At 46.3% G+C, this 23,534-nt stretch overlaps 1 protein-coding gene across 1 annotated transcript; it reads left to right on the plus strand.

Moving 5' to 3' along the window:
- Window positions 1-224: 224 nt before the first annotated feature.
- Window positions 225-22,340, plus strand: st6galnac5a (ST6 (alpha-N-acetyl-neuraminyl-2,3-beta-galactosyl-1,3)-N-acetylgalactosaminide alpha-2,6-sialyltransferase 5a; the record flags this gene model as incomplete). Its single annotated transcript, XM_084458209.1, has 5 exons — window positions 225-239; window positions 939-1,139; window positions 12,355-12,767; window positions 15,536-15,643; window positions 22,073-22,340. 5 exons carry the CDS (start codon window positions 225-227, stop codon window positions 22,338-22,340), a joined length of 1,005 nt encoding a protein of 334 aa, XP_084314335.1.
- Between the last annotated feature and the right edge of the window lie 1,194 nt (window positions 22,341-23,534).

The raw sequence follows: 23,534 nt of genomic DNA on the forward strand, positions 1-23,534 counted from the left end.
AATTCGATAGTGCACATCTGTCGTCCGTGAATTGCGCTCCGATCCCAGTCCACATCCAGGCTGGAATGTGACAGTGCGAGGAATCTGGCGGCGCGGCACAATGTTGATGGCGTGAGACTGCTGGGATGCGAGGGAGATATTGTGTTTCAGTCTACTGATGTTAACCATGAGAAAAAGTGAACACACATGTCCAGACCCGTGGAAATAAGACAGCCTGCCGCAAAATGAAGACACCTATGGTAATATAAAATTACTAGGTTACTCTTTCTTCAGCAAATGCATTATTGTTCTGTAGGGTACAGTACGTGCGTTACATCGCTATAATTCTGTAACGTTAGTGTTGGATCAAAAGAGGAAATTATTTAAACAACAGATACTACCCAGTTGTGGTTTATTAAGAAATATTGAATTTCTTGCGAAAATGTAGATATTTCAGGTTATATAGGCATACTCTCTTTCACATAATGTTGTGAAATTACTGTCAGTTATGCATGCATTACAAATCCAACAAATCCATGTTGGAAGGCTATGTAGAATAGACTACACAGACGTCGCCCAGCGCCAACCACTAAAGTCACTAAAGTGTGTGCATACTTAATATAAAACTGGGCTCTGGTTATATTGTGTTTTGCTATCTACCTGTCGGCTATTGAAAATCATAGCTTGACTACTGAGGCATAATTTATAAGAAAGCTTGAAGTTTTGTTGTCACATCCACAATATGAAGTTCTGCTCTCTATTCATATTCGATGTGTGCCATACAAGTGGTTGCTGGTTGCACAGCCCAGTAAATTTTAGCAATGTGCCAATAGGCTAGAATTTTGAGGTAAAATATCGACTCTCCTGGGACAGTTTGCGGCACAGTTCTCTTGTGACACGCGTCGCTAATGCCTTAATATAATATTAATGTCAACATCTGTCTGTTTCCCTTGTTCCAGCGCCATGGGGTCGCCGTGTTCTTAGTGATTACTCTGTGCGCCAGCTTATTCCTCGTTTACAACACCGGTTTCAACTATGCGTCCAGGGAAGCGAACGATACGAAAAATCGACAGCCAGAGCAGTCCACAAAACCTCCTATCAAGATGTACAAGCCTCACCCTCCGGTCCTACAGGGATACAGCGGCATCATCGACCACAAGGTAGGCAGATGTGGCAGACCACATTCTCTGGTCCTGCGATTCTCTTGTGACCTGACGGCATGCAGTTGATGCCAGCTATGACTAATACTTAGCAAAGGAGATGATAATTATACACTATGAAAGAGGGACATTTTTCCTTCTTTTTTTTCCAAGAAAAACAAATGCATAGTCTCATCTCCCTCCCTTTTTTATACTTTAATGAATAATAGGACAGCCATCGGTACAGCTCTTTAGAGAGGCTCTCCACTGCCATTTATCACCCGTGTCTCTGGCTCGGGGGTTGCACCACATTCAATACCCACCTGTCTTTACCAATAACTGCTGGACGGTGCACATGGAATCCTTGGCTGCACACTTAATTGATCAAGCCTGGGGAGTTGAACCTGGTTGAGACCTGGGGGTATTGACTGACCGCCACCTGTTTACAAAGCCAGGGGAGAAGGATCAATGAAAACAAGTAGGAAGTCAGGGCAGTGCAAATAAAGCAGTCCATATTAAATAAAAGATTCATTCATTCATTCATTCATTCATTCATTCATTCATTCATCCATTCATCCATTCATCCATTCATTCATTCAGATCACTATAAGGTGGTGGAATCTGCACAGGCGTTACATTCCAGTCTGAGTCTTATTCAATAAAATCTCTATAATTGGCTCTCCCGTTTATGCTTTTATGTACTGCAGGATGAGATGGATGCATGGATTATGTTGTAATGGAACAGAAATTGAGTTGGTGGTCAACATGTATTTTGCAGAATCATGGACACTATTGATGTGCATACTGGATGTTTGGATTGCCGCCCCAGGCAAATGCAAGTGAATTATTATAATCAACAGACATTTGGTACAGATATAAATGTTTAAAATGAATCATCAGACATTTTTCATAACCCTTGGCAAGCCACACAGAAATGTTTTCCTCCCTGAGAGCACATTTGATTTTTATCAGGATGATCGCTGTAATGCTTGTGTATGACATGGAATATGGATGAGTATTGACCCCCCCCCCCCCCCACACACACACACACACACACACACACACACACACCACTCTGAGGAGAGCACTAGAGCTTCGAAAATAAACGGCCAATTTATTTCTTGGTGTTTTCTCTCTTCTCCATAAACGTATTGATATTTTCCAAGACGAGAAATCAATTAAAGGCCCATGGCTTCACTGCGCATGAGAGAAGCAGCTGTTACCAGCAAACAGCCTTTGCACACGGTACTGAGTAGACTACATTTCCCACCTGCCAATCACAACAGCAGACACACAGACCATTAATATAAAGGTGGAAATCCACTGAGAACAGTCTGGACTGTGGTACATTTATTGACCTAACATTACCCAGCTGGCATATCGCCTCTATAGTGCTCATCTCCAGGCCCTCTGTTGAGTGCCAATCAGAATGGGGAGATAGAGAAGGACTCCCAGGGGATGTGTGGCGTCTCCTCCGCACACTGGCCTTTTCTGATTCAGCGTAAGGAGGATTGGAAGCCTGTCTGCCTGCCTTCTCTCTGCAGAGAACAAAAAAGAGCACGGTGACTCGTCTCAGATTGCCTTCGGCATACGCCAGTCACGCAGACGCACAAGTGACATGGCAGGGCCGGGCAGCAACCAAGGGGCTGGGAATGACGGCGAAGGATGATCGAAATAGCAAGTAGCATCCATAGGACGCTGCAACAGGCACGAATCACGTTGTCTAACGGAGTCTAACAATGAGTCACATGTTCCACAAGTTACTAAGCAACAAAGCTGTTAAAACGCCGGAAGTGGAAGTGTAAAAATCATGCATCATGCAATGACACATCGTTTTAGAAAACATTCTTGTTAAGCCTAGTTTATACTGCATAAGACAAGCTGTGGCTCATGGCTCACAGACACACTTAACATAACACAGTATGAATTAGGCAATGTTTACTGTTATGTGTGTCTACGAGCCATGAGTCATGCAGTAGCTTGACTTATACAAATACTGTAGGCTCAGTGTTCAACCGAGTTTTGATATGCCAAGGAGAACTAAGCCATCTGTGCCAAGGAGAGGTCTCCTGTAGAGGCCTCCTTCCCTCTCTCTCTCTCTCTCTCTCTCTCTCTCTCTCTCCCTCTCTCTTTCACTAACTGACAGCTGGAGGAGCAAGATGTTTCATTTCTCATCCAGGACAGCCACATCTTGTCTCGTTCTTTCTGTGAGACAAAGCCATTTTTCACCCTTCATAAGGATCACTCTGAGCAATCAACCAGCTGGAGGCCAATGCACAATTCCCCAACTAAGCCTTTAGGTCCAACAAGGCCACACCCCTGTCATATAAAACTCTTTTTATTTGCCCAGGAGTAAGTGTGTGTTTATATTTTGTGTTTGTTCTTTGTCTTTATAAACCTGTATTTTCATGTCTGAATTTGAATTGAGTGAAAACATTAAAGATGCTAGACAGGATTAACAAGCTAAATTGGTATATTATAACCTCACAATGTTGGTCTGATGTGGTTTGTTCAAGAATAATCAACATTTTGGACGATTGAACTTGACAATTTCCGCGGACCGTTTTGGGCACATGGGCACCAACAGTAGAAGTAGAATTTTAGTCCTGTGCAGCATTGAACAAGTTGCCCATTTTCATGTTTTATTTTGTCAGGATTGTGAGAGAACACATCCATTCTATTTGTGCCTTATTGTAGCTCTCATCCTTGGATCTGGATGTATCTACCATGCAGTTCTCTCCTGCCAAACAAAAAGAGCTTCGGGGTCTTTCCAAGGCAAGCCTGAAAAGCAATTATGAATGAGGGGGGACAGGCTCTTCTCTTTCTCTCGATAAGCATTCCCCTGATGCAGTCATCTCGTGCTCTCGGCCTTCTGGTGTTCCCTGGTTAGGGAGTCACTGGTGATCTCATACATTTTCGGCAAAAAGTAGCTACAGGACATTTGTTTGGTGGGAGCCATGAACAAAAAAGGGAATTTCATGCTTTTCATGTTTTAACCTTTAACGATTTGTAAGCATGGCCAGCAGGGGCCCTTACCTCTCCACGCTGCCTGTGAGGCCTGGGAAAGCGAGCAAAAGGTTAAACAATGATAAATGGGTGATGGTGAAGAAAGAAAAAAACACGGTTGAATACATTACATAAAAGAACCTTGCTTCTCTCCCTCTGTCTCTCTCTCTCTCCCTCTCTCTCCCTCTCTATCTTTCTCTCTTTCCCTCTGCTCTTGAGACTGCCTATACTCAGCCCTTTAGGCATGATTGATGAGAGCATCCTTCAAGCTGAGTGAAGAATGATCAAACTGTCATTTGTGTTTCTGTGACGACTCCCTCCAAATTCTGTTAACAGCCTCAAAGATTAGCAACACATTATATGGAGAGGTTATTCGTCATTGAGCCAGGAAACCTTCCAAATTCCCTTTTTTTTTTAAACCCAAAAAGAGAATCTTTCACAGAGTCATGAAAGTGGACTTCACCAAGGCTAAACACCCAAGGACAGCATGTCAAAGATGAATAATAGCACTAAAGCACAGTTCAGCACTAAACACTGACATGGCAAACAATAAAACCCCACAGTCTCAAGGAATAGTAGCTTTCTGCGGAACAGTTTGCCCAGAGTGCTGTGAGGAGTTTGATGGACGCTGCTATCATCTCCCCCGGGCAAAAAGGAGACGCAATGACCTGGCGGAGACCGTCGAAAACAGTCTGACACTATCCTCTTAAGAGCCCCCGAGATTACACCTTCACCCCGTGGCGGGAAGTAAGCACTTTATTGAACAAAATGCAGAGTTGCGTCCCACTTCGCCTGCGGAGTCGACATCAATTCAGGTTAAGCGGAATCTCACAGATCAACAGTGGGGAATCGTCATTGGGGACGTGGCCTTCTGTAGTGTAGCCTATAACGGATCGTTGTCCTGGGTAGACGTTCGGTCTATAGGCCCTCGGGTCTCTGAGAGGGAGATAGCCAGTATGTGTTTGAGTTGCTGCACTTGGTGCCCACTAGTGCTGCATACTGTATGGAAAAAATCGAGGGTGAGGCTCAAAGCAGTAGCCCGTGGTACAGTATATCGATGTAGCATTGTTGCTGCTGCATCTCAATTCCCCCTGCTTGTAAGCGGAGTACGCCGGGAATGCCCTCCATCCATCTCATTAGCGATGCGAGGGAGGCGTTGACGATGATGGCATCAGACTCCGACTCTAATAACCGGGGAGATCGGCGCCGACAGCAGCGGCATCGAAATCAATCGTAACCCTCCTAATACCCCTGTAGAGATCTGCGCTCCGCTGCAGCACGCGTGCCTCCCCTTCACAGAGAGGCGTCCCAGAAGAGGGCCTATCGGGCTCATTACGGGATAAAGAGGTGAAGGGGTACGCTGTGATGGTGGGCGTGCGTGGGTATAGCGTGTGAGGAGTTTACTCCTGCAGGGAGGAACAAACTCAGGATTAGACTAATGAGCAGAGCCCAGCGAGCGTGGGAGGCGAACAATACCGTGTAGCTATTTACTAATCTGGAGACATATCGGACACATAGACATTATTTATCCCTCATCTGTTTATTTAAGTATTTCTCTTCTCTGGAGGTACAGTATGTCTCTATATGAGTAACTAGTTGGAAGTTGCTATGTATCTAATCCCAACTATTCCAACAGGAAACAGTACACAGATGGTGTGTATTATGGGAATGCCATATTTTTGGTATCTTGATCTATTGCCAGAGCAGTAATTGCTCCTTTGCAGTTGTTAGACCGCCAAGATTTATTATTCTCACACTTTCACCGTGAATTAATACCTTTTTTTTTCCATTCTCCAAGAAAAGATTCGTAGGTGTGAAATTACTGGTTTGTTAAAACCCTGTTCAACCCTGGTTACAGTAACGGTTTGCTTGAGTTCCATGTTCAAAGGTGCATCTCACCATCTCCTTTTTGCATATATTCAACTCCAAATAGCAATACTAGGATTATTACACAGCACCTTTTATCTTTGCAACTTCATTTTCAATACGTTGTATCTTGTGCAGAAGGGGTCTTTTCCCAGAACAAGATCTGAAAGCCAACTGTGAAATCGTAATAGCGCAGAGGTGGTCTGAGGAAACCACGGTCTCCCAGGAACACCTGCACGGTTGTGGGGTTAATGTGCACCATTGTTTCAACCACAGGAAGCGTCATACAGCAAAAGGAAAGTCAAAGTCAGATTTATTTCACACCTACCCCATTCATACAAGTATGACGTGCAGTAATTATTGCAGTAATAAGTAAAAAGTACAAAACAACAAAAAAACAAATGCAAAATATACTGTATACTATTTTCAATAATGGAACGGGTTGAAAGATATGCATGGATGAATTTACAGCTGGGTTAAATAACTAGATATAGGTAGCCTATGTCTATTACAGTATGTATAAAATACTGTATATGGTGTGTATATTCACATGTGTATTTACAGAATGTACAGGAGCTATGTACTGTATCTACTGTACTAGCGAGTGATCTATTCTAAATAAGTTGCTGCAGTACTGAGTGTAGCAGGTACTGTGAGTTCAGTACTGAGTGTAGCAGGTACTGAGTTCCAGGTGAGTGAGTAGTTGAAGTGTTGGGGGGGGGGGGGGCATCCTGTGGGAGCCTAGTGACATGCTGAACATACTGAACATACAGCCTAAAACGGATTAAAACGGCAGAACTATTAAACAACACAGCTCCCACTGTCACCCACAGAGAAACACCTGGTCTCTTTATCCAGAACAGCATACAGATGTCATTTCTGTAAATGGCGTGTACAATCCCGAGCATAGATACTGTATGTCATGAGCTATGGCAGAGGATCTAGAATGATATCCTAACTAACCTTCTGGAATGTTCTGGAACGCCACAGTGGTTCCCCGACTCTCTCCAAAGGGCCTGTCCTACATTCTTGCGCCTCTGAAGCACTTGTGTCTCTGACAGCCACTCGCTTGTTCTTACTTTTCATGTATCAAGAGATAACAGTACCACACACTCCCCTCACACACGCACACACAGGTGTATTTAATCTGTCTTTTTTCTCTCTCCGTCCTGTGCTCTGTCATCACAGCTGTGGACCTCCTGCTGGAGTGTCAGTTCTCGGCCAGGGAGGTAAACGGCAGCGTGTTCTGTATTCGTGCCAAAGCAATCATGACGACAGGGAGGGACTGCAGGGTCCTCTCAGCAGTGGTCTCATTTCCTACTCTCTCTCACCTTCCCAGTCTCCCAACTGTCATTTTCTGCCTTCTCTCTCTCTCTCCCTTCTCTCTCTCCCCTCCCTCTCTCTCTCCCTTCTCTCTCTTCCCTCCCTCTCTCTCTCCCTTCTCTCTCTCCCTCCCTCTCTCTCCCTTCTCTCTCTTCCCTCCATCTCTCTCTCCATTCTCTCTCTTCCCTCCATCTCTCTCTCTCTTCTCTCTCTCCCTCCCTCTCTCTCCCTTCTCTCTTTCTCCCTTCTCTCTCTCTCTTCTCTCTCCCTTCTCTCTCCCTTCTCTCTCTCTCCCTTCTCTCTCTCCCTTCTCTCTCTCTCCCTTCTCTCTCCCGTCTCTCTCTTTCTCCATCTCCCCCTTTCTCTCTCTCTCCCTTCCATCTCTCTCTCTCCCTTCCCTCATCTCCCTCTCTCTCTATCTATCTCTCTCCCTTCCCTCTCTCCCTTTCCTTCTCTCTCCATCTCTCTCTGTTTCCTCTCTATCTCCCTGTCTCTCTATCTCTCCATCTCCCTCTCTATCTCTCTCTCCATCTCTCTCTCCTCTCTGTAAAGGTAAATGTGTTTTATTCGTCTTACAGCATATGACACACACACACACACACACACACACACACACACACACACACACACACACACACACACACACACACAATGAATACATTGTCCCCATCCTATGCTGTCCTTCCTCCAAGGGCAGCCAGGAGCCATCATCAGCAGCCCCGGGGGACCAAGTCCAGGCCCACCCGGGAATCGAACCCAAGACCTTCCTGCTGTGAGGGTGCAGCGCAAAACCACCACTGCTCTGCTCCACATTGCCCACGGAGGAAAGACAGATGGGATAAATTGCAGAGAACATCGAATCGGCGAGCACTCCTGCACGCGTGTGTGTTGTGGTGTGTGTTTGTGTGTTTCTCGCTGACGCCGTTCCCTGCACGCGCTCGCGCTTGTGTGTCGAGCTGTATGTCAATAACAACGTGAAACATGGATTTACGGTGTTGAGCGACTGTGTGAGGTGGAAACCTGCGAGTTCTCTCCACGTTCACACAGCTTGCAAGCATGCTGATCAGTAATTCCCCAGGAAGAAACCTCGATTGTATTCCTAGGATCACTCACTGTACAAGATCTGACGAGACATAGTTTCGATTGGGACTACGAATAAACAAATGCCTCCCCCTCTAGCTCTGTGTTGAGGACTACGCAGGTGCCAGACTAGCCTTTGGGCTGCAGAAGGAGATGAAGTGTTTGATTTGGTTTTGGTTTTCAGCTTTCGTGCACAGACACATACAGACAGACACACACACACTCACACACACTTACTCACAAATACACACACTCTGAAGTCAAGTTCCCTCTTTCATTCTAGCTCTCACTATGAAGATCAGAGCTTTGCAGTGAATCCTGTCTTCATCAAAATTCAGGCCTGGTTTTAACCATCACCCCATAACAAGACACCAGCTATGGCCTTGTACCGCATCGTCCAAAAACACTTGGCCTCAGCCACTGAATTCTGATCAGAGAACATAATCGCCTCCATCAAAGGTGTCTTTTTTTAGGGGATCTCACAGAAAATTAGTCTTCATCCAGGCCCCTGGGTGCAGGCTTGTGGAATTTCGTTAATTGCCTGTTTTTCGGTACCCCCCCCCGCTTTCGCACCCCTCCCTCACTAGCTGCCAGCTGTGTCTCCTCTGATGGCCGTTCAGACATGCAGGCACGCCCTTCTGTCATCGAGTGTCCTCCAGCACGCCTGTCTGCTGGCCTGCGCGATGGACACGCACATTTAGTCTCAGGAGTTCTTTTAAAAGCAATGTCTGGGTATTATTTCCCCATACGCCCCTAGCTGTTGCTAGTGACTCTTAATTGGTGTCTCTTCTTTCCCTTTCGTCTTTCTCATGTGCCCCTCTGGTGCTTGTTGACCCTAATTGGTGTTCCGGTTTACTCTCTCTTCATCTCCACCGTGTTCCTCGTTCGCGAGAACTGAAATTGTGTTTGTAGCGCGGGGCTGTGCAGCCGGACACTGTGAGTCCGGCTGAAGGCAATGACTGCAGCGTCTCAGCGGTGGTATTTACCAGTCATATTCACCATTTCTCCTCTGTCTTAGGCTGTCATCGTCCAGAAGAGCAGGCACTAAACCCCACCTCAATCCCCTCTCACCAGATTTGCTCTCTCAAAATCAATAACCCTGCCCCAGTGCTGTTTATGCAGCTAACCTGAAACCACAACAGTTCTTTGGAATAAATGTTCTAGTTTCCATGGGGATGTCTCTGCCAAGCTTTGAGAAAGGAGGAATATAATTAAGTGGTCTGATTTAATGCCGGGAGACCCGAATTATGTTTTAGTACCAATTATCACCAGTACCCTTGGGTCCGGTGCTGTAGCGAGGCTGTGCTGACCACTGACACAATCAGCCTAATCTGCATAATCTTTTCCCAGCTAAAATCATAGTGTTATTATGGTCATAATTATTATTCTTGTTTCTGTCACTGTTTATAAATACAGGGACTTGTGAACATGGACCCACACAAAGTAGATAATCTTCTTTGCTGAGTCTCTCAGGCATCAGACAGGACACGATTTACCGACTGGCCTAGAAACTAATATGAGCAATCCACATAGATTGTATCCACATAGATTGTATCCGCATACTGTAGATTGTTTTTTTTTTTCTTGTGTATTATATTAACCTTGAACACCAGTAGTGCTATTATCTAAAGCCATGTCCCCTGCAACAAACCATACCGCTCCTTGTATTCTCACATTGTCTTGCATTGTTCTCACCATTATCATGGCATACCCTCCCTGGTGCTCTGTATCCAGTCACCCCCCCCCCCCCCCCCCTCAAACCGCGGGTTAATCTGACCCGTGGCGTGTCAGGCGGGATGGGATGTGGAGGGTCTGCTGGATCTAGTCACGCTGGGAGGCACGGCACACCATGTGAGGAACAGCCTCTGTGGCAGAGGGTTTGGATGTCAGCTGAATGCAGAAGAGGTCCCCCCCCCCCCCACACACCTCCCTGCGACCCAGGCTCCAGACAGAGGGGCGGGTGGGTCCGTCTGTCTCTCTCGGCTGAACTATGCCGGTCGGCTCGCCGCTCCTGTTACGTGTTGCGTGTTGCGTCCGACCGTCTGCTCTCTTTCACAAGCTGCGGAGTGTAAAAGGACATCCGTGGTTTTGTGTGGTCTGCTCTTATCTTCTCAAATGAAACCAACGGAGATGTGTTCTGATATTAACAGTGCCGTCAGGGGAAACAACAGTGTAGATAGACTGATAGGTACATGCACACATTCATGAATAATAGATGGTCTACTTTACATGGATCACTAGGATTTCCATACAGAGCTTACAGAAGCGTGTTCCTCTCGCTCTGCGGTCGCCACCGGAGCCATCTGTATTCCGGCCACCGGGCCATAGCGCTCACAGGCGTCTCGGAGTGTGTCGGAGTGCATTCACCGCGCATCATGGGTCTCTTGCTCAGCACACCCGTAAAGTGGTCACGCAATCGCACCTGGAGTGGACGGGCCTTGTCCACTCTGTCCATCCGTCTTCTCCTGTAATAGCCTGTAAGCAGGCGCCCTGGTAGGACGATCTGGCCAGAGGGCCCACTTAAAATCCTCCGACAGCAGCCCGCGGACCCACTTAAAAACCCCGCGGTGGGATGGGATTGCTGCAGCGTCGTGTGGTCCCGCGGAAGACGGGCTGTCAGGCCCCGGGATTTCGACTGGTCCAGGGAGAGAGAGAGGGAGGGAGGGAGGGAGGGAGGGAGGGAGGGAGGGAGGGGGGTGAGTGGGGTGGGGGGTGTGAATATCTGCTGCTGCAGACCGCTAGGACCTCATTAGCTCAGCACTTCATCAAACCCCGTGTCAGAGGAGCTGCTCTCCCTCTATATATCTCTGTTGGTCTCTCTCTCCCCGTCTCTCTCCCTCCCTCTGGGTTCCTCTCTCACTCTCTCCGTCTCGCAGCAGCCCACAGGTTCCATTACCTTTGACTTGATATGTGATTACCTGGATTAAGATTCACAAAGTCAGGCTAGAGGGAGGTGTGTGTGTGTGTGTGTGTGTGTGTGTGTGTGTGTGTGTGTGTGTGTGTGTGTGTGTGTGTGTGGGTGCTACTGCCAGTAACATATTTTACATACAGCATACCATTATGGTTCATTATTATGGTTATCAGATTCAAATTGATTATCATATTGCTGCATGTTATGAGTCCTGGTTTGAATATCATCAATTCATGTGCAGAGTGCTGTCGCACCCACACACACACCCACACCCACACCCACACCCACACACACACACACACACACACACACACACACACACACACACACACACACACACATATAAATGAGCCCTCTGTGAATGACAGTGGGGTTTAGGGAATAATTCATGAGGAGCTATACATAAAAGAATGTCATCCATTAGAGCTGGTGTGAATGTGTGGACGTGTGAGAGAGTTTTCAGGCAAATCCGAAAAGTCCCAAAGGTGTGTGACAGTTGGAAGGCAATGACAAGTGGTGCAATCCCTCTGAGCCTGTAGCACAACCACAATTTGTCAACAAAGCATTTTCCATCTCATATCATAGGTGTGGCTTTTCAAGTTCCTTTACTTGCACAGTTCTGTGCTGGTGTGCTTAACGCCGCGTGTTCAGGTCGTGCTGGGCGTACATTTCCAAAAGCAATTTCACTACTACACAAGAATGGGGAGAGTTCAGAACAATAATGTTCATGAAAAAAGAAATCGTTACTCTGAACTCTAGTCTTCAGTGTACAAAAACGCTGGGTGGCTGGGTTCACAAAGAAACGCAGAAACGTGTCTGTTAGTTGCTGCTGCTGATTTATTAAAACGATAAATTAAAATATAATAAAGTGAGCAAGTTTTCATCTTTGCTATCTGGATTATTCCCAGACTATCCAAGGAGGACTACGGCATTAGTTGAAGCGTATTCTGTACCACAGTACTGTAGCTGTACAATCACTGGACATTGCAAGTTGTTGTTGTTGTTGTTGTCTTTCATTCATATGTCACCGCCCCCCCCCCCCCTCCCCAGCCTCTCAAGATGCACTGCCAGAGCTGCGCCCTGGTGACCAGCTCGGGTCACCTCCTGGGCGGCGGGCGCGGCGAAGAGATCGACCGGGCCGAGTGCGTCATCCGGATGAACGACGCCCCCACGGCGAGGGGCTACGGCCGGGACGTGGGCCGGCGGACCTCCCTGCGCGTCATCGCCCACTCCAGCATGCAGAGGGTGCTGCGCAGTCGCCACGAGCTGCTCAACGCCAGCCAGGACGCCGTGTTCATCTTCTGGGGGCCCAGCAACTACATGAGGCGCGACGGGAAGGGCCTGGTCTACAACAACCTGCGGCTGATGAACCAGGTGCTGCCCAAGCTCAAGGTCTACATCATCTCCTGGCAGAAGATGCTGCAGTTCGACGAGCTCTTCAAGAGGGAGACGGGAAAAGACAGGTGAGTTGGAGGCCAGACCGGACTGCTTCGGTTTGAGCCGATCACCGGGGACCTACTATCCCTGGAGGACGAAGGGTAAGATAAGAAGAATTGATTTTGGTTGTATTTGCGTCTTAAGACCTTTATTTCAGTAAAGGAAAAAGCTCTCTCTAATCCCTGCCCTGCTCAGTCCTATGAACACTGAAAATAGAACTACACTCCTCTTTCTCTCTCTCCCTCCTTTTCTGAGGCTATGTCTACGGACATCTGTGGAGATCATGTCTGACTGCAGCTCAAGACAAACGTCACAAGGGAAATCGTGTGAATATAACTTTGGCATTCATCTTTTTTAAGATGAGCTTACAAGTCAAGTAATTGTTTATTCTGTGTAGCTGGCTTTGCTCTCATGAATTGAACAGAACATGTTATCACTCTTCTGCCCATTCACTGTGGTGGATCTGTTCGATAGATATCACGTTTCCAATGTGGTTTCGGTTTTGTGAACAAATAATTACTACAGTATCTTTATATATTTCCATCTCTTGTCGAACATCATCAGTATGCTACGCACTGCCTACAACCTCTATACCAACCTCTAGAGATAGAAGCTCTTAAAAGGCAGGAAGTTACTGTTGCGCAGACAAGCCAGACATCAGGGAGTCACTGTAGCACAGACAACCCACACATCAGGGAGTCACTGTAGCACAGACAACCCAGACATCAGGGAGTCACTGTAGCACAGACCGCAAAGCAGCTGATCAGTCAGTAACAAGCAGAGGGAACCGCAGGGTTGTTAATTGACAATTACAATGGGTGTCATTCCTCTTAAGAGGAGTTAGCCAATTAGAAAAAGCTAAGAAAAGCAGGTGTTCTTCAGAATCTCTCAGCCTAACTCTCTATGGAGGGAAAACGTTCTTACTGAGTGATTAAACACAATTTAATAAATCAAATTATATGAATCCCTCTCTATTCCCACTTGTAATTGTAGGAATTGTCGAGTTAAATTGTTTTGCAGTGTAGTTTCACAATACTGTCTGTTTGGGAGGTTTTTAGTTTTTGTCTAGCACTAACAGATGCAACACCGAAATGGAAACCAACTTCCTCCCTCCTGGCCCTCTGTAATGCAGTCTTCATGCAGCACTGTACGCCTACGACTATGTCATAAATGAAGCTTGAGGACGTTGACATTTAAGAGCACATTATTCTTCTCAGTTCATGATAATAAACAAGATCACACAGGAACAGTTATTGAGCAGTACTAGTGGAGCCTCCCAACAAAGCAGCAGTCATTTCTGAGAGAGATTGTGACATGAATGTGAAAAATGAACAAACTTTTTAGATTTGAAGGTGATACCACTGCTTATTCCAAAAAAAGCAAAAACACAACAAATAAGTACGCTTCAGGCGCCTGGCTTGTCTTTTAATTGAATCAAAAAATACTTTTTGGTCGAGACATGATAAGATCAGGTTGAGCTGACTTTGGGTTTAATGTTAGATTGACAGACTCCAATAATTTGCGCTTGTCTCAGCAAGCGGTATCACTGTTTATCTGTGTTTGGCTATTATAGGTCTACTCAGGCTGTGTGTGTCTGAAACAACTGGCAGTGTTTTGGCTCCAGGGTACTGGCTGTCCATCACCCTCTCAGCTATCCTGCTATTCCCATGGCTGCCTGATTCAAATTCTCAGTATTCATGAAATCTCTGCCGGCCAGAATAGGTAGAAAGAGTTTTTTGACTAGGAAAATCTGCCTTTAAGGCCATCAGGTACACCCTGCATTCCACTGACTGTATTTCTCATCCACATCTGCCAGAATTGAACCAGGCTTCAAGGAGCCTGCTTGCATGCTCTCCTCAAGGCATTTTAATCATGTTTTTTTTCCTTGGAGACTTTGGATAGAGAAAAAGTGTTCCTACGTACAAGTTGACTGGACACAGGGATTCTGCATCTTTTGTATTACCGTACCCAAGTTTCAGGAACCCATGTGGAAGCAACATATCTCTAGATTGTCTCCAGAGAGACCAACTCCTCAGCCCAACCCAGAGATGTGTGGCTGAGTGAGTCAGCTATGCAGTGTACTCTACATACAGTACATTACATCCCATATACCAGGGATTATAGTCATGGCCACAGACCAATGGGCTGGTACCCAATGTTATGAGGTCCCTTTACGAGCAATCAGCGAGCCCATGAATTATATGAAAACGTCCATTGTGAATCTGTGGGTATATAGAGAGGGTATACCATTTGTCCTAAGTGATGTTGTATCAGTTTTTCATTAGCACACATTTCACTAGACTTTCATCAGTGCTCTGTCATTAGGTTGGCCAGACCAAAACCAGGCAGTTTGACTAAACGATAGATCATTGTCACAGAAGACAAGTCGTTTTCTAAGTAGGCTAACTCCAGCCTGCAGAGGGATTCCATGCATGGTCGGCCTTCTGATACACAGTTTGATTATCTGTGAAGCCTGGTTTGTCCCTATCAATATGTGGGAAGTATTTGTACTGTAACGAAGCCGTCAATAATTCCCCGACTTGTCTTTCAGGGGAAATCAGTCTTTGGATTTGAAATCTTTACTTCACCCGTATTCCGCCAACATGGGGTTTTATAATTATCTATCCCAGTTAATCAGATGGCTTACAAGACATCAGATAGATAAGCCTAGATCCTATCTCTTCTCATCTTTTGCAATGCCTGCACACTCAGACCCCCCCCCCCCCACATCTCTCTCTCTCTCTTCTCTCTGTCTCATCCTCCTCTTTTCGTCTCTCCCTTGTCTGGGCGCCAGGAGGATCTCAAACTCCTGGCTGAGTACGGGCTGGTTCACCATGACTATCGCCCTGGAGCTGTGTGACCGGATCAACGTCTACGGCATGGTGGCCCCGGACTTCTGCAGGTGAGCGGGAAGCGCGGACCCGTCGCCGGCGGCAACGCACTTCATCACATCCAACTGCTAGGCTTTTTTTTTTTTTTTAAGTCCGCTGGCACCTGCACAAGTACCGATGTTTTGTCCAACAGTGATGATACATTAATAACACATTGTATTTATACAACACCTTTCCAGATGCTTAAAGGGTAGCAATGGCCATTTGTTACAAATAGATATTATTCTGAAGGCTATATAACATGATGGAAGAAATACTGTAACCTGCTCACGCGCCTGCAGATTGCTCAGACATGCCGGGAAACTGTAGGTGGTCGCATCATCAAAGTAAACAGCTCCTCACTCCCAATGGTGAAATGAATGCAGTATCGAATTTCAACTACTTTTGCCATTTAAATAAACATGCTGTCACTTTCTGAAAAGATTCTACGGTAACAATAAACACTCAGAAGAAAGACAGGGAAACTGTGTCGTCCAGTAATTTATGGAAGTGCTGCTCAACAGAACTCTGAAGTCCACTGGAGCGGAGTGACGGGATTTCAGCGCAGGTCAGCGTGTGTCAAGTCAGTTATCCCGCTCTTATGGCTGTAAATCATCTTCATCACTACTATTACTAGACTACTATGTCCCACCGCCATGACTGTCAACAAAGGTCTTGTATCTATTGAATTACAGCTTGCTAGCTGGCTAACACTAACGGCTACAATTCTTCCCAGCAGACAAGAGTGGGATAACAGACTTGACATGTGCTGAAATCCTGTCATGGATCACTGCGCTCCAGTGGATTTCAGTGTTTATTGCTACTATTCTAGAATAGCAGAATAGAATAGAATTATAGAATAGTTTCAGAAAGTGACAGCATGTTTATTTAAATTGCAAAAGTAGTAAAAATTCGATACTCTATTATTTTTTGTTTATTATGCGTGGCTGGAAGCCAGCCTCGCAGCTAGTATAACGTTTGTTGGGTTATCACTCCCTCCCTCCCTCCCTCCTTCCCTCCCTCCCTTTCTCCCTCCCCCCCTCCCTCCCTCCCTCCCTCCCTCACTCCCGACAATGTTGGCCCGCATCTCTCTGTTGGCACCACAAGAGGACGTAGTCCCAGCACACCAAAGTCAAGAAGGACACCAAAATAGACCCGCCGATCTCCACTACACAAGTAAAGTAGTGGTCAGAGCATTGGACTCCCACCCGGGAGACCGAGGTTCAAGACCTGTTGGGGATGACTTTATGGGACTATACCCCAAACCTCCACATGTTCATCCTTTCACTCCAACCTGTACCCCTTGCCTTATAGGTCAGATCCTGTCCCAACCCCAACCCATATTCTAACCCCAGCCCACACTAGGGACTGGACAAATCAATCAACTTGCTCAATCAAATAGATATCCAGATAAGCCACTGGCTATCCCACTCTTATTGTGCTGGATTAGCCACACACATAAGCCAGGCTGGACCTGGCCTAGTTTTTCATTTAACCTTTATTTATACAGGGAAGACCTTCATTTACAAGGACACCCTGTTACAATGCATTTTGAAAAAAAAAAAAAAAATGTAAGACAACCAAATTAAGGTACATATAATAAGACATTAAGAGAAACAAGAGCAATCCCTATGTAACGTATCATCTAGAAGAACTCTAAATGACTATGATCAACCGGTCCAGTTTCAGTGAGTCCTGGAGCCTGTTCCATTTATGAGGAGCGTAGAAGGAGAAAACAGTCTTTCCTGATTCACTATTCACACAGGGAATAAACAGTCTGATGTGTGACTGCGAGCGTGTTTGGTAATTTGAATCATTAGTACTTAGGAGGGAGGACAGATACATAGGGAGCTTGCCACATAGGGCTTTATAAATAAACAGAAAACAGTGTTCCTCTCTTCGAATCGCAAGAGAGGGCCAGCCCAACTTTTCATATAAAATACAGCGGTGTGTAAGAAACCCATCACCAGTTACAGTACAAAGTGCAGAGCACTAGGATAGACCGCATCAAGTGGCTTTAGCGTGGTGAGTGAGGCATATAGGAGCAGAGGAATGGTGAATGGACTGCACTTAGATAGCGCTTTTCCACCTTAGCGGTACTCAAAGCGCTTTACAATGGCCTCTCATTCATCCATTCACACACACATTCACACACCAATGGCGGTAGCTGCCATGCAAGGTGCTAACCTGCTCATTGGGAGCAATTTGGGGTTAGGTGTCTTGCTCAAGGACACTTCGACATGTGGGATTCGAACCACTGACCTTACGATCACTGAACGACCCGCTCTACCAACTAGGCTACAGCCGCCCCACAAGGAATGCACGCACCTCAACGTGCGACAGGTGCTCGACAAAAATGAATAAACTAAAGTCAGAGAGAATGTCCACACACTGTATGTAGCTCCCACAGTGAGTTTTAATAAATAGGGCACAACGTTTCGCCCAAAATTTAATTGAAGAAATTCATTTAAGGAACCCCCCTCGGTGGTCTACAAACGCCCACCTAACCTGAGAGATCAGTTAATCAGGTCCCACACACCAGAGAGAAAACACAGCTTTTTAGAGAGCATCTCTGAGGGTTTCCTGAAATCCTCCAAGGCCAAATTCGGTGCAAAGGGTGGGCGATAAACACCAATAACTATGATATGAATGTCGCCACGCCACTTGTATAGCACTACTCTGCACTGCAGAAGTATAGGTTGTACCTGCTTTTTGTGGGGGGGTTTTCAACTTTGACCCCAATATGGACACACCCACTTCCTTTTACCCTTGTATATACACCCTGCCCCCTCACATGCTCAGTATTGCACCTGAAGAAAGCCATTTTGGCCAAAACGTTGTGCCCTATTTGTTAAAACCCACCGTGGGACCTACATACAGTGTGCGGACATTCTCTGTCTTGAGGCAGGCATATACACAACATCAGCATAATCAAAAACAGACATTATCAGTAATTGCACAATGGACTTTCTAGAGTAGAATGAAAAGCAAGCCCTATTCCTGTATAGGAAGCCCATTTTTCTCCTCAGCTTTTTGGTAAGGTGTTCTACATGGGTCTGAAAAGAGAGCTTAGTGTCCAGTCAAATGCCAAGATATTTATGAGTTAAACAATTCAGTTTGCTCGCCTTGGAGTGTATGAATACTGTATGAATTGTCGAGCCTAGGGGACTGTGAGAACAGCATCCATTTAGTCTTGTCAGGGTCTTGGACAAGCTTGTGATCAAAAAGAGACTGCTGGAATGCATCAAAGGCAGTCTGCAAGCTTTCAGTGGCCGATGCATGACTGGGGCCAAAACTATACAAAATGCTATCAGTATAACAATGGATGTTACAATGCAGAGAGGGGAGTAAAATATTATTTATATAGAGAGTAAATAGAAGTGGACCTAAGATGGATCCCTGCGGAACACCTTTACCAATTACAAGAGAGGTGGATCTAACACCATCAGCCACAACGGCCTGCTTTCTCCCAGACAGATAGTTAGAGAACCAGCTAACAGAGAGATCATCTAATCCAATGGAGGACAGTTTGCTCAATAAAACACCATGGTCCACAGTATCGAATGCTTTTGAGAGGTCTACAAAGAGAGCAGCACAGTGGTAACGATTGTCAAGACCGTTTAAAGGACAATGCTCGTTATTGACAACCTGGACCTTATTTACGACATATTATAAGACGTTTGACTCACCGAGATCACTTTGGTGTAGTTCGGAGGCATGTAGAATAAATTTAAAATCCAGCGCGAGCCAGTATATCCATGTAATGGCGGTGGCACTTAGAATGCAGTTTCTAAAAATCTATTTTCTGCCGCGAAACGGTTGTTTTCATCAATCTGTCTTGATGAATCGCTAGTTGTGCTTACATAGAGCATAGGCCTGTTGTGGTTTTCACATGCCATGATCTTTAGAAACGTCTTTCGAAACGAAATAGCTTCCTCACTTGCTCCAGCACTAATGCGCACAGCGCGCAATCGTTGCTCCAGCACGCTGTGCGCATGCGTTCTGGAGCAAGTGAGGAAGCTATTTCGTGTCTGAAGATGTTTCTAAAGATCATATTACAGAGGCATGTGAAATACCACAACAGGCCTATGCTCTATGCATAGGCCTATGCCTATGCTATACATGCCCTATGCTCTACAGGTGCAGGAGATACGGATCAAGGTCACCCTCACCCTTTGACTTCTTAGTGTTTAATTTTGAGAGTGTGTTAAAGACCTCGATGTCGGTTATAAGTCTCAACGAAAACTTGACATAAGGGGAGGGATCTACTGAATTCTTATTTACCGGGTCATGGGCAGGACCTGATGGGGCCGTGTGGCTGAAAGCCTATCAAATAAATGACCAGATGCTATGAAGTGGTGGTTAAAAGCATCACACATCTTTGATTTATCTAAGATTAGATCGTTCTGGCCGCTAATCTGAGGTGGGAGGGAGGAGGTGGGCCTGGTTTTTAATGATTTTTAGCCTAGTTTTTCACACAAAAAACTTGCATTATTTTCCTTGAGTATTAGCAAGAGAAGATAAGGTTTAATTATCAGATTTAGTCTTTCTGATTGCGGTAATACATTTATTCCGCAGATTCCTGACTTGTTACCAGTCTGCCTTCGACCAGGCTGAGTCTCTGAGTCAAAGGGCTTCAGTAAGCTCCTCTGACAACCAGGGACTAGAACGATTTTTTACTCTAAAGTTTTTGTAGGGGGCATGTTTCTCAATTAAAAATATGAGAGAAGTGATGAAAGGCTAAGGGTCTGGGATTGAGCAGACTCTCTCATAAATCATGTAAAAAGCCCTGCTCTATGAAATCCTTAAAATGATGCTTCCTGATGACTCATTAAAGGAGTAGTAAAAGCTTCTTGTCTTTGAAATCGAGAGTTTAACATGTTTTTGAATGATTTTTCAAGGTGCCCATCCACATCCATTGTATGACCTAAACGGTGGTAGAGCAATTATCAACTTTCTCAAAAGTGCTAGTTTTGTCAACGTTTTGATCTGAACCATTGTATATGAACATAAGTAACCTTAAAACAGGGCTAAACATGATTTTCCCCTTTACTACTCCTTTAACTTTGGCCACTCTAACACAGGCTGTGGGGCAGTGGTCACTCATGCCTGGAGCAAAGACCCCACTGTGAGGATATTTGAATGATCTGTTGGTCAGCACAAGGTTAATCAAAGTGGATTTAGAGGGCTTTTTTTAATATTTGGTCTTGTGGGATGTTGAATGAGCTGAGACAGATCTAATTCTAAACATAGCTCCTTCAGTCTAGTAGAACTCTCAGAGAGCCAGTCTAAATTCAGGTCACCCAAAACAACCAATTCGGATTAAACATAGGCCTATGTAGACAACAGTTTCCTGAAATCCTCTAAGGTCAAATTCGGTGCAAAGGGTGGGCGATAAACACCAATAACTATGATATGAATATCGCCACGCCACTTGTATAGCACTACTCTGCACTGCACGTAGTGTCGCCAACCAGACAGATCTTAAACATCAAAACATTTTAAGACAGAGGAGATTGCAACAACATGTGCAGCCAAATGATCTCTAACAAAGATTACAACTCCACCTCCTTTTGATTGTCTGTCTACTCTAAAAAGATTATAGCCATTTATGGATACAATCCATTCATGTCATCATTGGGAGTCGGGGTCTGTTTACTTTGATGACGCGCCCACCTACCGGTTTCCCAGCGTGTCTGAACAATCTGCGGGCGCGTGAGTAGGTTGCAGTATTTCTTCTGTTCTCAAAGCTAGAGTTTAGAGCTGGCTAGGTTACCAATGTTTTACACCTACGTAATCAACGAGTGTCGTGTTTTTGCACACTGCAGATTAACTAGCCAAGTTAAGATAGCTAGATAATGTTAGCAAGTGCTAACGTTCACTGTATCGACAGTTTTGCCTTAAAAAAACCGACCGTTGTCGTTGTCAGAACAGACTTTTACAGCAACAGCAGCACGGTGGCTCAGTGGTTAGCACTGTCGCCTCACAGCAAGAAGGTCCTGGGTCCGAATCCCGGTCGTTCCAGGTCCTTTCTGTGTGGAGTTTGCATGTTCTCCCCGTGCCTGCGTGGGTTACTCCGGCTTCTCCCACCATCATAAAGACATGCAACGTGTGAATGAATGTTGGTGGTGGTCGGAGGGGCCGTAGGCGCTGATTGGCAGCCACGCTTCTGTCAGTCTACCCCAGGGCAGCTGTGGCTACAGATGTAGCTTACCACCACCGGTATGACTGTGTCTGAATGAATACTGGACTCTGTAAAGCGCTCTGGGTATCATGAAGGGCGCTATATAAATCCAACTTGATTGATTGATTGAACACCCACCCTGGTGATGCTCAGCTACCAGTGGACAGCAGACATGACACATCAGTGCTGTCATCGGCTAAAGCTATGGCGTATAATCTATATCTTCTATATTGCACTGTGTCCTAACAAGCGGTGTTGCTTTCCTCTGCATTCCCAGGGAGCCTCAGCGTACCTCGGTTCCCTACCACTACTACGAGCCCCGGGGGCCGGACGAGTGCGCCATGTACATCTCCCACGAGCGCGGGCGCCGCGGCAGCCACCACCGCTTCATCACGGAGAAGCGCGTCTTCGCCAGCTGGGCGCGGACGTTCGACATCCACTTCTACCAGCCCGACTGGAGCCCGCCACCCCTGCCCGCCAACTGGACGCTGGGCGGCGCGGCCACGTCGGTGGCGCCACCACCACCTGTGCCCACGGACACATGACTCTGGCGCCGACGCCAGGGCCCCACCCCCACCCCGTGGGAGAGACGCAGCTCAGACGGACTGAGGATAGGGACGGGAGGTCCGCGCGGGCTCGACACTGACCACAGCTCTGTCGTCGTCGTCCGAGTGATTGTCTGATGTGGACGGTGACGGCGGACTCTGTTGAGAAGCAGTTTGTGTGTTGGGGGGGGGGGGGGGGTGGGGGTGGGGGGGGGTACAGAATGTTTCACTCGCATTACAGAGAGAGACTCGGTTGACTGCTATGGACCAAGTTACACCATTGTAAATTCCGCTCAATCATTGCATGTTTGGGTGTTATTTTAGAGACGGTATCTATGGTGTGTGTGTGTCTGTGTGTCTGTCTGTGTGTGTGTCTGTGTGTGTGTGTATCTGTCTGTGTGTGCGAGTGTGTGTGTGTGTTTGTGTCTGTGTGTGAGAGTGTGTATGTCTGGGTGTGTGTGTGTGTGTGTCTGTGTGTGTGTGTATCTGTCTGTGTGTGCGAGTGTGTGTGTGTGTCTGTTTGTGAGAGTGTGTGTGTGTGTCTGTGTGTGTGTGTGTGTGTGTGTGTGTGTGTGTGTGTGTGTGTGTGTGTGTGCGTGCGTGCGCATGTCTGAGTGCGGGCGGCCCTTGGGTGTGGGTATGTGAACTACATTCTACAACAAAGACCAAAGGCTGTGTTGAGAGTCAGGGTCTGGTTGCCTGGCGGTCGAGTATGCCTTGTTTAACAAGCGAGGTTGCTCACCCGTTCTTAGGTTCACCCTCAGTATCGAAGACGCTACGCCACTCCTCTGTGAAGGGTCACGTTACCCGGGCAGCGGTGTCACGACCCTGATCACTGGGCTGAATACCGATCATTCGATTAAATTCAAACTAATCTAATCAAGATTCAAAAGGATATCCCCGAGCCTGGGAGGAGAATACCGCAACCAACTAACCCAAACGACCAAGAAGAAGATTCATCTGAGAACGCATGGATTATTTATGTCTTTCTACGGTATTCGACCGAACCCTTCCTCCTAACCCTGGGGTTGCTTGGGGTGTGTGGTGTTTAAGCTTACATGGCTGTGAGAAGCAGTGAGAGGCGCATGAATGATTTAGCAGGCCCCTCCTCCTGCGCCTGTCAAACGTTCATCCGCTCACACTCACGCATGTTAAACTGCACCGTATCCTCCGAGTCGACTGAGCGCTAGGTGT

This window comes from Borostomias antarcticus, assembly GCF_949987555.1.
Source record: "Borostomias antarcticus genome assembly, chromosome: 24".
Taxonomy (NCBI): domain Eukaryota; kingdom Metazoa; phylum Chordata; class Actinopteri; order Stomiiformes; family Stomiidae; genus Borostomias; species Borostomias antarcticus.